Source organism: Ovis aries, chromosome 2 (genome assembly GCF_016772045.2).
Source record: "Ovis aries strain OAR_USU_Benz2616 breed Rambouillet chromosome 2, ARS-UI_Ramb_v3.0, whole genome shotgun sequence".
NCBI classification, from domain to species: domain Eukaryota; kingdom Metazoa; phylum Chordata; class Mammalia; order Artiodactyla; family Bovidae; genus Ovis; species Ovis aries.
Genome location: NC_056055.1, coordinates 240586655 through 240605417, shown reverse-complemented (window position 1 = coordinate 240605417; position 18763 = coordinate 240586655). Strand labels below are relative to the sequence as shown.

Genomic DNA, 18763 nt, shown 5'->3' with positions numbered 1-18763 from the left:
GGGGAAATGACAAGAAAATCTCATGTTCCCAGCTGAGGATTGGAGTTCCCAGCTTTTGACCAAGAATTCTGTCCATCATTGTACATCATATGACTAACTTTCATTACTGGAAGAATCGGGGAATTCATTTTATGTTCATCAGGATTGAAGCTATAGTACTTTGCTGTTGTTTTGGTTACTTAGTTTTTTTCTTACCTCACTCTTCTTCCTGTTCCAGTGGGTAAGAATATCTTTGGCAGCTTTTGAATTAAAATAATATTATTTTTAATTTTTGCAATAATCAGAAGGGTTTTAGACCTTATAGGATCAGTATTGGGAATCTCTGTTTGGTTCTAGTTTTTTTCTTCTTGCTTTGGGAGAAGTAGAGTGAAATATTGGGAGTTGCTTTAAAAATATCCTTAGGAGTAAAACATGTGGAAGAATACTTGAATACTTTGTATGCATTTGGCAGTTTCAGCTGAATGGGAATGAATTACAGGGAATTAAAAGATAATGGAGAGATCTGACTGCTTCCTTCATTTTACAGCTGGCTCAAGTAACTGTGTTCATGGCCATGCAGGAGAAATACCCAAGTGAGAGGATCTCTCATGCCACCTCACCAGGTGAGTAGTCAAAGTTTTCTGGATTAAATTCTGACCATTTGTCTATTATTTTATAGCAGAAATTTCCTTAAAAGGAAATACTAAACAAACAAGCATTCACTGAAATGCTGGTACCAAAAGAACAAAAATGACATGGGGCTACATTGAATAGAAAAATAGATCTCTCTGAGAGAACAACTATTTATCTCTCGTGCTACATGACTTCCAACAAGACCACGTGATTGATTATTGAGGGGGGCATATAAAGGATTGGAACAAAAACGACTTTGAAACATAGTTCCATTTGAAATCAGAAAAACACGGCATAAATTACTGTGGTCTATGTTGTCTTTGTAGTCCTGTGGGTGGGTCAGTCATCTGCTAGCCCACAAAGATTGGAATTCTTCTTGGATGCCAGCAGTCTCACTTGTGTTATCACTAGAAACTCAGAAATTTATCTCTAGAATGGATTTAAAGGATTTTGAAAGCTCAGTTGATATCCTAAGTTGTTATGTTACAAGTATATATGTGTATTTTATATATATATTAAAACATGTAAATGTATATACACACTCAATAGACAACATTAAGTGAAGGGCTTCCCATGTTGCTCAGCTGGTGAAGAATCCACCTGCAATGTGGGAGACCTGGATTCCATACCTGGGTTGGGAAGATTCCCTGGAGAAGGGAAAAAGGCTACCCACTTCAGTATTCTTGCCTGGAAAATTCCATGGGCAGAGGAGCCTGGAAGGCTACAGTCATACACACTCAATAGGCAACATTTAAGTAGATATGGTACATTCAAATAGGAAGTACCATTTTAGAAAAATGACTTTTGCATTCTGGGACATTTTTGAAGAAAGAATACGTTTATGGAACTAATGATATGTTTTCTTTAACTTTAAAAATCTTACAGTGCCTTATAACAGACATTTTGACAGGTATGTTATTTTCTTCTAGGCATATGGCCTTGCATATAGTAAGCACTTCGAAAAAATTCAAGAGTCATTCAGCAAATATTTATTGAACATCTGTTATGCACTGTCTTAGGACTAAATGTACAGTTTCTTAGGACAGCTATGTATAGTGCAAGTTTTGGAATGCAGCAGTTCCTGTCAGCTCACTGCCTTTCTGTGTGTTATTCTGTGCGGTCTCTTGTTTGATTGATCATGGCCCGTGAGCTAGTAATAGGACATGTGGCATAACACAGAACTCACACACTTCAGATAATCAGTCTCTGTAATTGTACCAAAGCACGCTTTCATTTCAGCAAATCTTTCTTTTAGAATTGATATATGGAGTGGCTGACTAGGAAGATGGTAGAAGTGAAGAAAAAGATTAGTAGTAGTAACAGGGAGTGGTTTTCAGGATGAGGCCCTCAGTGGATTTTCACTGTTTCAAAAAACATGACAAGTTATACACTGCCTGGAGAGATAATGCCATATAGACTCACCAAGAAGTCAAATTTCTTTGCTTTTGGCTAGAATTCTGTATACTCTACCTACTACAGGACGGTTAAGCATCCCTAGTCCTTCCCCATCCCCAGGCTTCCCTGGTAGCTCAGACAGTAAAGCGTCTGCCTGCAATGCGGGAGACCCGGGTTCGATTCTGGGTCGGGAAGATGCCCTGGAGAAGGAAATGGCAATCTACTCCAGCACTTTTGGCTGGAAAATCCCATGGACAGAGGAGCCTGATAGGCTACAGTCCATGGGGTTGCGAAGAGTCGGACACGACTTCACTTTCACTTTAAGAATTTTGTTAATTTAGTATAGGAACACTGGCTAATCTTATGCTGATCAGAGGCTCTAATTTTTGGCTATGTTTTCTACTAAAGATTGTTACAGATTACTGTGTATATATAGATGCTTTCAAATCAGACAGTCCCCTAAGGCCCAAAGGATAAAAGCAGTTCTTGGGGAAAGTGAGAATATCTTCAGTAGAAAGTAAAAGTAAGGGTAGCGAAAAAAAGAAGCAAAAGTAGGTTGGTTCAGAAGGTGGGAGAAGCACTAAATTCAAATATCATTTGCTTCCCACTAGATCATAGAGTGTATAGAAACATATTTTACACACTCAGATTCTGACACTTCAAATGGATAAGTAGCTGCCATTACTGTTTGTTTACATGGATCATCTCAGATAAAGTTTAGAAAAATTACATTTATGGAACTAACTAACAGACATTTTGACAGGTATGTTATTTTCTTCTAGGCATATGGCCTTGCATATAGTAAGCACTTCGAAAAAATTCAAGAGTCATTCAGCAAATATTCATTGAACATCTGCTATGCACTGTCTTAGGACTAAATGTACAGTTTCTTGGGGAAACTGTAGTGATTTTAAAAAATAATTTGAATTTAAATTTTTGCTAATATGTTCATAAATCAAGTATTGAACTATTCCTATCTACCAGGCCTCAAACAGCAAGCTGACAAAGTCAGATAAATTTCATCAGTCTTGTTTCATCTTCAGTTCAGTTCAGTTCAGTTCAGTTCAGTTGCTCAGTCGTGTCCGACTCTTTGCAACCCCATGAATTGCAGCACGCCAGGCCTCCCTGTCCATCACCAACTCCCAGAGTTCACCCAGACTCACGTCCATCGAGTCGGTGATGCCATCCGGCCGTCTCATCCTCTCTTGTCCCCTTTTTCTCCTGCCCCCAATCCCTCCCAGCATCAGAGTCTTTTCCAATGAGTCAACTCTTCGAATGAGGTGGCCAAAGTATTGGAGTTTCAGCTTTAGCATCATTCCTTCCAAAGAATACCCAGGGCTGATCTTTAGAATGGACTGGTTGGATCTCCTTGCAGTCCAAGGGACTCTCAAGAGTCTTCTCCAACACCACAGTACAAAAGCATCAGTTCTTCAGTTCTCAGCTTTCTTCACAGTCCAACTCTCACATCCATACGTGACCACAGGAAAAACCATAGCCTTGACTAGACGGACCTTTGTTTCATCTTATCTGCTCAGAAATTTTAGTAGTTCCTCTGCATTGCCCCCCAGAACCCTTCAGATTAACGTGTAAGACTTGGCTTGATATAGATTCACTCTACCCAGAAGGATACCCTGATTCATTCCCAAGTGGTGATTTTCGAAGGACACTGGATTGCATGTTACCTTGTAGAGCATTTAGAAACATATGGGGGTATTTTCAGGTTTCACAGTGATGGTGGGATGGAGTGAGGTCTGTTACTGGCATTTAGGGAATGGGGAAGGACTAGGGGTGCTTAACCATCCTGTAGTAGGTAGAGTATACATTGAAGAATTGTCAGACCCAGAATGCCAAGAGCACCTGTTGAGAAACCCTGCAAGAGGGAAAAATGTGGGTACTGGAATCAAAATAACATGGGTTCAAATCTCAGCTGTATCCTCTGTAAAATAGGGGTTAAAATACTTTTCACTAAGTAGGTAGATGAGACCATGTCTGTAAAGTGCCATGGCTTCTAGATTTCAAAGAATGGAGCCACTGTTAACTGTCTCAGTACTCCTGGATCCTTGGTAGGTCTTTTTTTGTGTCTTTGAACATTCTCATCTCTTAAGCTATTTCCATTTAGGTTTAACTAATTCAGGGACTTCCCTGGTGGTTCATTGGTTGAGAATCTGCCTTACAATACAGGGAACATGGGTTCGATCCCTAGTTTGGGAACTAAGATTCCACATGCCTTGGGGCAACTGAACCTGTGTGACACAGCTGCTGAGCCCGAGTGTCTAGAGCCCGTGCTCTGAGACAAGAGAACCCACTGCAAGGAGAAGCCCAGTAGCACAACTAGAGAGTAGCCCCTACTCGCCACAACTAGAGAAAGCCCACCTGCAGCAATGAAGAGTCCCTGTGCCACAAAGATACCCAGTGCAGCCGTGAATGAATGGATGAATGCCTAATTTTAAAAAAATCATTAAAAGAAATAAAGTTAACTAATTCAGAGTAGCTGAAATAGGCACAGGAAGAAGAAAAGGGTGAGGTATGGCTATTCTCTCACAGGTTTAAGTGATTTTTTGAAAAAAAGTTTTGTGGAATTACACGAGCTGATTTATATTAACAGTGGGAAATGCTGGTTGTTTCAGGTTCCAGCGTGATTCAGAAGAGCAGTTCCCTGGGGACTGAATGGCAGACCCCAGTTATCTCAGAGGCCTTTCGGAGCCGCTTCAGTCGTTGTTCAAGTGTAGCCGATAGTGGGGACACAGCCATTGGCACATCGTGCTCGGACATCGCAGAGGGTAAGTTTGAATTAATGATTTGATTACCAAAATATATTGTCGTTTTCAAATTGTATTTCAGGTGTATTGTCATTTCCAGAATATTCATGGGTCAATTTACTCAGAGTCTGCTTGATTCTTCCTATGCTATGCTCGTCACAACTGGTCCCTTCCTCTCAACTTCTGCTGTTTGTCCTGCCTGAACAATTTCCTAATAGGTTTCTTGGCATCAGGTCTTTCCCTCTCCTGCCAGATTAATCTTAAATCCTGATTTCATAGTTTCCCTTTCCTGCAAATCCTCAACTATTTATGTTAGTTGGAGGATAAAGGTCAGAGTCTTCAATTCTGTCATCTGTCCCTGTCCCATTCACACTTTTTTAAAAAAAATTTTATTTATTTATTTTTGGCTGTGCTAGGTCTTTGTTGCTGCATGGGCTTTTTTCTAGTTGTGGAGAGCAGGACTTACTCTCTAGTTGTGGTACACTGGCTTCTCATTGCAGTATCTTCCCTTGTTGGAGAGCATGGGCCCTAGGGTATGCCAGCTCCACTAGTCGCAGCATGTGGGCTCAGTAGTTGCGGCTCCAGGGCTCCAGAGCACAAACTCAGTAGTTGTGGGCACATGGGCTTAGTTGCTCAATGGCATGTGGAATCTTCCTGGACCAGGGATTGAATCCTTGTCTCCTGCATTGGCAGGTGGATTCTTTACCACTGAGCCACCAGGGAAGCCCCAGACATATTTCTTACTGTCCTCAGGTATGTTGTCTTAACTATGCTATGAAAGCACAGAAAGCATAGAACTATTTTTTTTTTTTTTGATACCTGAGCTCTTTCCTTCTTTAATCTGGACCCATTTGTGCTATTCTCATCTTCTCTTGCCCCTCTCAGCTATGTTGATCTTATTTTTCATGATTTACTGAAGTGTCTTGACCAGACTTTTCACATCTCTCTCTCCCATTACTGATCTTCCTTTTTGCAATCTTATACTTTATTTTTTCTGCCACTTGTTTTTGCACTTAAGTAATAGCTATTAGGCTGCTTTGTAAATAATATATCCCAATAAAAAATTAAAAAGAAAAAACAGCAAAAAGCTGTAAGGTTGTACTTTACAAGAGTTTTTTTTTTTTTCCTTTTCATTTAGATGGTGGGTTCCTAGGAGGACAGAAAATCTAGTGATAATAATTAACGACTGTTTATCAAATACTTTATGATGAATACTGCGCTAAATTTTTTTTCATTAATACCGTTAAGAACTCTATGCATTTTTTTTTTAAGTGCTGGGTCTTAGTTTTGGAACTTGAGATCTTTAGTTGTGACATATGAGATCTAGTTCCCTGAGCAGGGAACAAACCCTGGCCCCCTGCAATGGGAGCATGGAGTCTTAATCACTGAATCAACAGGGAAGTCCCAAGAGATATTTTATTTCCGGTGTACAAATGAGAAAGCTGAATTTCAAAGTGATTAAGTGAGCTGATTAAAGTCACAATGAATTACTTTGGTACTTTATCAGATGTCACACCCACTTGGATGGCTATAATCAAAAAGATAGTAAGTGTTGGTGGGAATATAGAGAAACTGGAGCCTGTCTATTGCTGGTGGGAATGTAAAATGTTGCAGCTGCTTTGGAAAGCTGTTTGGCAGGTCCTTAAAAGATTAAACATAGAGTTGCATCATGGCTCAGCAAATCTACTCCTGGGGTGTATATACTCAAGAGAAGATGAAAACATACATCCACACAGCAACTTGTACACAAATATTCATAGCAGCGTTGGTTAATAATAATAACCAAAAAATGGAAACAACCCAATGTATCAGTTAACAAATAGATGAATAAAATGTTGTATATCCATATTATGGAATACTGTGGAGCAATAACGGAGAAGGGAATGGCACCCAACTCCAGTACTCTTGCCTGGAAAGCCCCATGGACGGAGGAGCCTGGTAGGCTGCAGTCCATGGGGTCACTAAGAGTTGGCACGACTGAGCGACTTCACTTTCGCTTTTCACTTTCATACATTGGAGAAGGCAATGGCACGCCACTCCAGTATTCTTGCCTGAAGAATCCCAGAGACAGAGGAGCCTAGTGAGCTGCCGTCTGTGGGGTCGCACAGAGTCGGACACGACTAAAGAGACTTAGCAGTAGCAGTGGAGCAATAAAAAGAAATGAAGTATGAATACACTCCACAAACTGGATGAACTTTAAAAAATCCATGCTGAGTGAAAAAAGCCAGACACAAAAGACCACATATTATATGATTCCATTTGTAAGTGTCCAAAATAGGCCAATTTATATAGAGACAGAAAGGAGATTTAGTGGTTGCCTAAGGCTATGAAGTTAGAGTAAATGCAGCATGACCACTAGAGGGTAAAAAGGTTTCTTTGGGGATGATGAAAATGTTCTAAACTTGATTGTAGTGATGGTCACATAATTCTGTGAATATACTAAAAAAACATTGAATTGTGTGTTTCAAGTGGGTGAAAATTGTATGGTATGTGAACTATATCTCAGTAAAGCTGGTTTTTTTTTTGTTTTTTTGTTTTTTTTTTTTTTAAGAAAAAATGTTTGGGAAAAAATCTATTTTGAAGAATAAAATACTAGTACTGACTCCTGGGCACCTGGCATTTGATTTGATAGCTATGTGTATATGGGCACAGTGTCAGTAAATATTGAGTAAATGGAATAATAGATTTTAATAGACAGAACTTTAAAAATCATTTAATCCAGTTCATTTTTGCAAATGAGTAACAAAAATTCCACACAGGGTTAAGTAGCTTGCCTAATGTCACACAGCTAATTATCAGATTCAGGTCTCCCACCTGTAGTATTCTTTCTATCACTTGTGTAATCAAAAGTGTTACTGTCAGTGTACTTAGGACTTGTTACGCTTTTGTCTACATGGGCAGTCATAGGATCTTTTTCATTTTGACTAAATAATTGAGCTTTTAAAAATCAAACAGTTTTCTAGATTTTTCCCCCTGTTGAATTGACTGGCTGTATTTCATCCAGTCAAATTGTTACACAGATTGCGTGTAACTCTGCATGCTTTTTATATCTTTGGGGAAATATATATTTATATTTCCTTCCTAGTGCATTTTTATTTTTAATTTTTTTGACTGAGTGTGTGGCTTGTTACCACAACTTATCTCAGTTACCCAACCAGAGATCAAACTTGGGTCCCCAGAGGTGAAAGCTCAGGCTCTTTACCACTGGACCACCAGGGAATTGCCAGTCATGGGTTCTTTTTTAAAATTATAGTAGTCTTGACATGATGGCCAAAGCCATTGGTCTAGAAGTTTCTTTTAAAAGGATCTAAGGTTTCTTTTCTGCCACGTTATATACTGTGGTCTTTATTTTTTGCTCATTTTGTTCATGACTATGTCTTGGTTTATTTGGAGCCCAGTTGACAACCACATTTGTGACTGGTATAAAATATAGTTCATTAGGTGTTCTTTTTTTCTATTTAAAAATTTATTTATTTTGTAATGGAGTGCAGCTGATTTACAATGTTGTGTTAATTTTAGGTGTATGGCAAAGTAATTCAGTTATATATATACATATATCTATTCTTTTTCATATTCATTTCCCATTTAGATTATTATAAAATATTGAGTAGAGATCCCTGTGCTATACAGTAGGTCCTGTTGATTACAATAGTATATTAATCCCCAAATCTTAATTTTTCCCTCCCCTTCACCTTTCCCATTTGGTAACCATAAATTCATTCTCTAAGTCTGTGAATCTATTTTCTGTTTGTAAATAAGTTTATTCGTATCATTTTTCTAGGCTCCACATATAAGTGATATCATATGATATTTGTCTTTGTCTAACTTAGTATGATAATCTCTAGGTCCATTCATGTTACTGCAAATGGCATTATTTCATTTTTCTTTCTTTTCTTTTATATGGTTAAGTAATATTCCATTGAATATATGTACCACATCGTTATTCGTGCATCTGCTGATGGACATTTAGAGTTTTTTGTTTCATTTTGCTTTTCCTGGTGGTTCTGTGCAACTTATGGGATCTTAGTTCCCCAACCGAGGATTGAACCCAGGCCTCTGCAGTGAAAGCCTGGAGTCCTAACCTTTGAACTGCCAGGGAATTCCCCATTTAGGTTTTTGATTCTACCCTTCACTAAGGTGTTTTACCTTGAAGATTCTCAAGGGACAAGATAGAGGTAGATACTTGAGAGCTCAGAAGTCTTTCAGTTTTTTGATAAAGACTGAAATCATCACTGGCTTATTTCAGACTACCGTACTTCATAAACCAGTAAGGGATATAGGAGAAGTGACCAAAATTTAGCAATAGCTAAGTCTACCCCTTACCAAGAAAGGACGGTTGCTAAAAAGAATGAATTGCTTTTGGTGAGGGGTGGGAGTTGAGGGGCAAGGAGTATGTTTGAGGAAAGGAGAGATTTAGAGATATATCCTTGAAGTGGCAAAAACCCAATGATTTGGTGAATTGTTCAGTTCAGCCGCTCAGTCATGTCTGACACTTTGCGATCCCATGAATCACAGCACTCCAGGCCTCCCTGTCCATCACCAACTCCCGGAGTTCACTCAAACTCATGTCCATCGAGTCAGTAATGCCATCCAGCCATCTCAACCTCTGTCGTCCCCTTCTGCTCCTGCCCCCAATCCCTCCCAGCATCAGGGTCTTTTCCTATGAGTTGACTCTTTGCATGAGGTGGAAAAGAATTGAAGTTTCAGCTTCAACATCAGTCCTTCCAATGAACACCCAGGACTGATCTCCTTCAGAATGGACCAGTTCGATCTCCTTGCAGTCCAAGGGACTCTCAAGAGTCTTCTGTAGCACCGCAGTTCAAAAGCATCAATTCTTCGGCACTCAGCTTTCTTCACAGTCCAACTCTCACATCCATACATGACTACTGGAAAAACCATAGCCTTGACTAGACGGACCTTTGTTGGCAAAGTAATGTCTCTGCTTTTCAATATGCTGTCTAGGTTGGTCATAACTTTCCTCCCAAGGAGTAAGGGTCTTTTAATTTCATGGCTGCAATCACCATCTGCAGTGATTTTGGAGACCAAAAAAATAAAGTCTGACACTGTTTCCACTGTTTCCCCATCTATTTCCCATGAAGTGATGAGACCAGATGCCATGATCTTCGTTTTCTGAATGTTGAGCTTTAAGACAACTTTTTCACTCTCCTCTTTCACTTTCATCAAGAGGCTTCTTAGTTCCTCTTCACTTTCTGCCATAAGGGTGGTGTCATCTGCATATCTGAGGTTATTGGTATTTCTCCCGGCAATCTTGATTCCAGCTTGTGCTTCTTCCAGCCCAGAGTTTCTCATGATGTAGTCTGCATATAAGTTAAAAAAGCAGAGTGACAATATACAGCCATGACGTACTCCTTTTCCTATTTGGAACCAGTCTGTTGTTCCATGTCCAGTTCTAACTGTTGCTTCCTGACCTGCATACAGGTTTCTCAAGAGGCAGGTCAGGTGTTCTAGTTTCCCATCTCTTTCAGAATTTTCCACAGTTGATTGTGATCCACACAGTCAAAGGCTTTGGCATAGTCAATAAAGCAGAAATAGATGTTTTCCTGGAACTCTCTTGCGTTTTCGATGACCAGCAGATGCTGGCAATTTGATCTCTGGTCCCTCTGCCTTTTCTAAAAGCAGCTTGAACATCTGGAAGTTCACGGTTCACATATTGCTGAAGCCTGGCTTGGAGAATTTTGAGCATCAGTTTACTAGCGTGTGAGATGAGTGCAGTTATGCGGTAGTTTGAGCATTCTTTGGCATTGCCTTTCTTTGGGATTGGAATGGAAACTGACCTTTTCTAGTCCTGTGGCCACTGCTGAGTTTTCCAAATTTGCTGGCATATTGAGTGCAGCACTTTCACAGCATCATCTTTTAGGATTTGAAATAGCTCAACTGGGATTCCATCACCTCCACTAGCTTTGTTCGTAGTGATGCCTTCTAAGGCCCACTTGACTTCACATTCCAGGATGTCTGGCTCTAGGTGAGTGATCACACTATTGTGGTTATCTTGGTTGTGAAGATCTTTTTTGTACAGTTATTTCATTAAGAAGAGCCACCTCTTCTTAATATCTTCTGCTTCTGTTAGGTCCATACCATTTCTGTCCTTTATCGAGCCCATCTTTGCATGAAATGTTCCCTTGCTGCTGCTACTGCTAAGTTGCTTCAGTCGTGTCTGACTCTGTGCAACCTCATAGACGGCAGCCCACCAGGCTCCGCCATCCCTGGGATTCTGCAGGCAAGAACACTGGAGTGGGCTGCCATTTCCTTCTCCAATGCATGAAAGTGAAAAGTGAAAGTGAAGTCGTTCAGTCATGTCCAACTCTTCTCGACTCCATGGACTGCAGCCTACCAGGGTCCCCGTCCATGGGATTTTCCAGGCAACAGTACTGGAGTGGGTTGCCATTGCCTTCTCCGGAAATGTTCCCTTGGTATCTCTTATTTTCTTGAAGAGATCTCTAGTCTTTCCCATTCTGTTCTTTTTCTCTATTTTTTTGCATTGATCGCTGAGGAAGGCTTTCTTATCTTTCCTTGCTATTCTTTGGAACTCTGCATTCAGATGCTTATATCTTTCCTTTTCTCCTTTGCTTTTTGCTTCTCTTTTCACAGCTATTTGTAAGGCCTCCCCAGACAGCCATTTTGCTTTTCTGCATTTCTTTTCACTGGGGATGGTCTTGATCCCTGTCTCCTGTACAATGTCGCGAACTTCTGTCCATAGTTCATCAGGCCCTCCAATAGATCTAGTCCCTTAAATCTGTTTCTCACTTCTACTGTATAATCATAAGGGATTTGATTTAGGTCATACCTGAATGGTCTAGTGGTTTTCCCTACATTCTTCAATTTAAGTCTGAATTTGGCAATAAGGAGTTAATGATCTGAGCCACAGTCAGCTCCCGTTCTTGTTTTTGCTGATTGTATAGAGCTTCTCCATCTTTGGGTGCAAAGAATATAATCAACCTGATTTGGGTGTTGTCCATCTAGTGATGTCCATGTGTAGAGTCTTCTCTTGTGTTGTTGGAAGAGGGGTGTTGCTATGACCAGTGCGTGCTCTTGGCAAAACTATTAGCCTTTGCCCTGCTTCATTCCCTATTCCAAGGCCAAATTTGCCCATTACTCCAGGTGTTTCTTGACTTCCTACTTTTGCATTCCAATCCCCTATAATGAAAAGGACATCTTTTTTGGGTGTTAGTTCTAAAAGGTCTTGTAGGTCTTCATAGAACCATTCAACAGGAGATGGCAAGAGTGAACGTTGACATTTTAGGAATCAGCGAACTAAAATGGATTGGAATGGATGAATTTAACTCAGATGACTATTATATCTACTGCTGTGGGCAGGAATCCCTTAGAAGAAATGGAGTAGCCATCATGGTCATCAGAAGAGTCCAAAATGCAGTACTTGGATGCAATCTCAAAAACGACAGAATGATCTCCGTTCGTTTCCAAGTCAAATCATTCAATATCATGGTAATCTAAGCCTATGCCCCAACCAGTAACTCTGAAGAAGCTGAAGTTGAATGGTTCTATGAAGACCTACAAGACCTTTTCTAACTAACACCCAAAAAAGATGTCCTTTTCATTATAGGGGACTGGAATGCAAAAGTAGGAAGTCAAGAAACACCTGGAATAATGGGCAAATTTGGCCTTGGAGTATGGAATGAAGCAAGGCAAAGGCTAATAGAGTTTTGCCAAGAGAACGCACTGGTCATAGCAAACACCCCCTTCCAACAACACAAGAGAAGACTCTACATATGGACATCACCAGATGGTCAACACCGAAATCAGATTGATTATATTCTTTGCAGCCAAAGATGGAGAAGCTCTATACAGTCAGCAAAAATAAGACTGGGAGCTGATTGTGGTTCAGATCATGAACTCCTTAATGCCAAATTCAGACTTAGATTGAAGAAAGTAGGCAACACCATTACCATTCAGGTATGACCTAAATCAAATCCCTTATGATTATGCAGTAGAAGTGAGAAATAGATTTAAGGGTCTAGATCTGACAGACAGAGTGCCTGACGAACTATGGATGGAAGTTCATGACATTGTATAGGAGATAGGGATCAAGACTGTCCCCATGGAAAAGAAATGCAAAAAAGCAAAATGGCTGTCTGAGGAGGCCTTACAAATAGCTATGAAAAGAAGAGAAGCAAAAGCCAAGGAGAAAAGGAAAGATATACCCGTTTGAAAACAGATTTCCAAAGAATAGCAGGGAGAGATAAGAAAGCTTTCCTCAGCAATCAATGCAAGGAAATAGAGAAAAACAACAGAATGGGAAATACTAGCGATCTCTTCAAAAAAATTAGAGATACCAAGGGAACATTTCATGCAAGGATTGGCTCGATAAAGGACAGAAATAGTATGGAGCTAACAGAAACAGAAGATATTAAGAAGAGGTGGCAAGAATACACAGAAGAACTGTACAAAAAAAGATCTTCAAAACCAAGATAATCATGATGGTGTGATCACTCACCTAGAGCCAGACATCCTGGAATGTGAAGTCAAGTGGGCCTTACAAAGCATCACTACGAACAAAGCTAGTGGAGGTGATGCAATTCCAGTTGAGCTGTTTCAAATCCTGAAAGATGATGCTGTGAAAGTGCTGCACTCAATATGCCAGCAAATTTGGAAAACTCAGCAGTGGCCACGGGACTAGAAAAGGTCAGTTTCCATTCCAATCCCAAAGAAAGGCAATGCCAAAGAATGCTCAAACTACCGCATAACTGCACTCATCTCACACGCTAGTAAACTGATGCTCAAAATTCTCCAAGCCAGGCTTCAGCAATATGTGAACCGTGAACTTCCAGATGTTCAAGCTGCTTTTAGAAAAGGCAGAGGGACCAGAGATCAAATTGCCAGCATCTGCTGGTCATCGAAAACGCAAGAGAGTTCCAGGAAAACATCTATTTCTGCTTTATTGACTATGCCAAAGCCTTTGACTGTGTGGATCACAATCAACTGTGGAAAATTCTGAAAGAGATGGGAAACCAGAACACCTGACCTGCCTCTTGAGAAATCTGTATGCAGGTCAGGAAGCAACAGTTAGAACTGGACATGGAACAACAGACTGGTTCCAAATAGGAAAAGGAGTACGTCATGGCTGTATATTGTCACTCTGCTTTTTTAACTTATATGCAGACTACATCATGAGAAACTCTGGGCTGGAAGAAGCACAAGCTGGAATCAAGATTGCCGGGAGAAATACCAATAACCTCAGATATGCAGATGACACCACCCTTATGGCAGAAAGTGAAGAGGAACTAAGAAGCCTCTTGATGAAAGTGAAAGAGGAGAGTGAAAAAGTTGTCTTAAAGCTCAACATTCAGAAAACGAAGATCATGGCATCTGGTCTCATCACTTCATGGGAAATAGATAGGGAAACAGTGGAAACAGTGTCAAACTTAATTTTTTTGGCCTCCGAAATCACTGCAGATGGTGACTGCAGCCATGAAATTAAGAGATGCTTGCTCCTTGGAAGGAAAGTTATGACCAACCTAGACAGCATATTGAAAAGCAGAGACATTACTTTGCCAACAAAGGTCCGTCTAGTCAAGGCTATGGTTTTCCAGTAGTCATGTATGGATGTGAGAGTTGGACTGTGAAGAAAGCTGAGCGCCAAAGAATTGATGCTTTTGAACTGTGGTGTTGACGAAGACTCTTGAGAGTCCCTTGGACTGCAAGGATACCCAGCTGGTCCGTCCTAAAGTAGATCAGTCCTGGATGTTCATTGGAAAGATTGATGCTGAAACTGAGACTCCAATACTTTGGCCACCTCATGCAGCGTCAACTCATAGGAAAAGACCCTGATGCTGGGAGGGATTGAGCATAGGAGGAGAAGGGGTCGACAGAGGATTAGATGGCTGGATGGCATCATCGACCCGACAGACATGGGTTTGGATAAACTCTGGAGTTGGTGATGGACAGGGAGGCCTGGAGTGCTGAGATTCATGAGGTCGCAAAGAGTTGGACACTCTGAATGACTGAACTGAACTGATGGGAATGGATGCCATGATCTTAGTTTTCTGAATGTTGTGCTTTAAGCCAACTTTTTCACTCTCCCCTTTAACTTTTTCTTCACTTTCTGCCATAAGGGTGGTGTCATCTGCATATCTGAGGTTATTGATATTTCTCCCGGCAATCTTGATTCCAGCTTGTGCTTCCTCCAGCCCTGCATTTCTCATGATGTAGTCTGCACATAAGTTAAATAAGCAGGGTGACAATATACAGCCTTGACGTACTCCTTTTCCTATTTGGAACCAGTCTGTTGTTCCATGTCCAGTTCTAAGTGTTGCTTCCTGACCTGCATACAGGTTTCTCAAGAGGCAGGTCAGGTGGTCTGGTATTTCCATCTCTTTCAGAATTTTCCACAGTTGATCCACATAATCAAAGGCTTTGGCATAGTCAATAAAGCAGAAATAGATGTTTTCCTGGAACTCTTCTTGCTTTTTTGATGACCCAGCAGATGCTGGCAATTTGATCTCGGGTTCCTCTGCCTTTTCTAAAAGCAGCTTGAACATCTGGAAGTTCACGGTTCACGTATTGCTGAAGTCTGGCTTGGAGAAATTTGAGCATCAGTTTACTAGCGCATGGGATGAGTGCAGTTGTGTGGCAGTTTGAGCATTCTTTGGCATTGCCTTTCTTTTGGATTGGAATGGAAACTGACGTTTTCCAGTCCTGTGGCCACTGCTGAGTTTTCCATATATGCTGACATATTGAGTGCAGCGCTTTCATAGCATCATCTTTTAGAATTTGAAATAGCTCATATTAAAAAATCACATATCTCATATGCTAAATTTGAATAGACTTTGAAAATTATAGAAGATAGTGACACTTACGGAAATATGTTGCTGTTTTGTTTCAAAATGCTCTTAAACAGAAGCCAGACTTTAATGTATCTTGACATTTTATAGTACTTTCTTAGAATCACACAATTTCCTTAATGTAAATAGATAAACACAGTAGATAAATCACAAGTGCTGACAGACCTCATTTCATCATCCATAGATGGACCATACTCACCAGCAAATTAGAGAAACAATGTTCTTTTGGGCAGTTGGTTCCTTTTTTCTTGACTTAGGTTTTGGCATTACTCCTTTGGGCATTATGGGCTCAAAACTGAATTTGGTGAGTCGTGAGAGTGGTGCCGTGGGCAGAGAATGGAAGAAGGTATTGCCGAGTTCAGCGTAGAAGCAGCCCTCATAACCAAAATCTTGCTGTCTTCTCTTCCATAATTATATTTGGAAAGTGGTGACCCTTGATGAGAGAATGTTATGGTGTCACTATGGAAGATTTCAAGGAGGGAGCTTTCTAGTCTTAGAATCTTCATCACCACCAGTCTACCTTAACCCTGTGACTAGTTATGTATTTAAGTTTCGGGACATCAAAAACGGTGTCCTTTGACTCTTGAAATGTCCTTCTTTCTTGGTCCTGAGAAGCTGATGCATGCCATCAAAAATTACTGGTTGTTTTGCTTCTTGTTTGTTTTTACTATGGTATTTTATAAATCCCCACGATCATCTGAATAGAGGAAATTAGATACTCTGCATACGTTATAAGGGATAATTTGGCTTGCTTGTTTTTAAAGAACTGCTTACAAATGCATATGCGAAGATGATAGCAGATCTATACCCATTTAATTCTGAAAAAGGTTAGTATCTGTCCTCATTGGCTGAGTATGTTTTGTGTTGGTTGATGGAAAATGAAACAAATCGGAGATCTATTCTTCTCCACAGTAGATGTTGCTTAGTTTGGAAAGAATCTTGGACACAGTTGAGAAAGAAAGACGTTTCTATCCCTTGTCCCCCTCACTCGGTTCCCTGCCTGCTGAAGGCAATAGGTATGTTTCCTCATATTCCTGCCTGTACTTTGCTTGTAGCCCTCAGCCCTGTGTTAGTTCTGTGACCTTGTAGTCCTCTTCACAGTGGCACTTGAAAGTTGGAAACAGTAAAAATGTGAACTTTCTGCAGCAGAGCCAATTGGAGAGTTGTCTCGCAAGACTAGGCAGGAGCTAAAGGAAACATAAATCCAGTCTCAAGGAAAGTGAAAAGTCAGTTATATACAAACAAGGGGCTAAATAAAAGGCAAAGTAAAAAATAGAGGATTTCAGTGTTTACCAGTTGAGGGTGCTCACTGTGCTAGAATGAAACCTGAGAGTTGCTAAGAATAACTTGACATATCCTGGCAGTCAGGTCTGGCGTGTGGGAGAGAGCAGAATCCTGATTCAGATGCGGCGCTCCCCTCCCCAGGCACGAAGCAGCACTATCCAGTTTGCCGTATTCTTTGGATAGTTTAGATTCATTGTTCATAGATTCATTGTTCACCTTTGCTGTGGAGCTTTTGGAGATCAAAGAGGATTCCGGCAGCCCATGGAAAAGACATTTTTATTAGATTGGATTATAGCTTAGAGTCGCCCAGCTCTTGGAACAGTAGGACCTAATCCAGTTCCCTTAAGTAAGTGATGTTTTTCTTAAGTTCAGTTTTCAGCTGTGTTAACTGGCAGGATTTTTTTTATTCAAATACAAAGAACAGTATAAATTAAAAGTGAAGCCAGTGTTACCTTTCTTTGGTTTGCCTTGGGAATGGCATTTGAGATCCTAGAACACACATCTCCCATTTAGGCTGTGATATTTTTCTGCCTGATACTTGTGACAGTGCCCTCTCTGCCTGCTCTCAGGCAGAGAATGTCTGGCATAGCAGCCAAACTCAAAAAAAGCTTGCTGCTTCGATTTTGACTTACAGAAGACTATTCTCTCCACAGATTTTTGCAGTTCAAGTAGCAGTCCTTCTTTCCAGCCCATCAAAAGCCACGTAACCATTCCAACAGCCCATGTGATACCTTCTACTTTGGGGACCTCTCCTGCCAAGCCAAATCCTGCTGCCGGACCCTCTTCCAAACTTCCTTTGTCAGGGTTGGCTGAAAGTGTGGGGATGACAAGAAATGGAGACCTCAGTTCAATGAAACGTTCTCCAGGCCTTTCTAGAGATTTCATGTATCTTTGTGGTGCTGCTGGAGAAAGTGGAGTTGAGCAGTCCTGGTTTCCAGCAGTGGGCCATGAAAGAGAAGAAGCAGCGAGAAAGTTTGATGTTCCCAATATGGAGTCTACCCTCAATCAGTCAGCAATGCTGGAGACACTTTATTCAGATCCCCACTACCGAGTCTATTTCCACAACCCAAGAACCGACACAAACAAGGAGCTATACAAAGGGTTGCCTGAGACCAAGAAGGCACCAGGCAGCGGGGCAGCATGTGAGAGGAATGGACCACACCCTGGCAGCAGTGGGGTTCTTCCTTTGGGACTCCAGCCTGCTCCTGGGCTCTCCAAGCCTCTACCTTCTCAGGTGTGGCAGCCAAATCCTGACCCTTGGCATTCCCGCGAGCGATCTTGTGAACTCAGCACTTGTCGGCAGCAGCTGGAATTGATCCGTTTACAGATGGAGCAAATGCAGGTAGAGGCCTTTCTTTCCTTGGACTTTGCAGTTTCTGTGCTAATCTTAGAACTATATAGGGTTTTTTTTCTTATAAGTTTTGACTCCAGAGAAAGTGTTTGTAAAAAGGAGGGAAGATTTTTATAGGTAGGCAGTCTTGTGAATGTCATCAAATCTGTTGGTTCTAAACACCAGATTGGTTCTCCAAAGCAGAGGGTTACAAAGGGAAACCCAGAAGTAGGACACTAACACTGATTGTACGTGTGTGTACTTACATAGCAGTCACTAGGCTAGGCACTTTAACGTACAGAATCTTACTTGATCCTTACAGCACTCTGATGAAGTAAATGTAGGAACTTACCAGGTTCTTAGAATAACTAATCTGTCCAGAGACACAGAGCTGGTTTAAGTGGCAGAGCTCTAGGGTTCAAAAACTATCTTTTAGTCCCATATTCTTTCCACTGTACTACTTTTGTGTTTGTTTTTTGGTTTTGTTTTGTTTTTTGAAAGTTCTTGTACTTACTAAGAATGGGGAGAAAGGAAGCAGGACACATTCTCCTTTCCTGGTTGGT

At 40.8% G+C, this 18763-nt stretch overlaps 1 protein-coding gene across 2 annotated transcripts in view; it reads left to right on the top strand.

Moving 5' to 3' along the window:
• Positions 1-18763, top strand: part of CEP85 (centrosomal protein 85) — a 42980-nt gene that overhangs the window by 5913 nt on the left and 18304 nt on the right. For both annotated transcript variants that reach the window (XM_004005096.5, XM_042244512.2), the window contains exons 2-4: positions 527-602; positions 4635-4787; positions 17524-18212. In XM_004005096.5, coding sequence (XP_004005145.3) covers positions 548-602; positions 4635-4787; positions 17524-18212 — 897 coding nt within the window. In that variant the 5' untranslated portion in view covers positions 527-547. The remainder of the gene's footprint in view (positions 1-526; positions 603-4634; positions 4788-17523; positions 18213-18763) is intronic.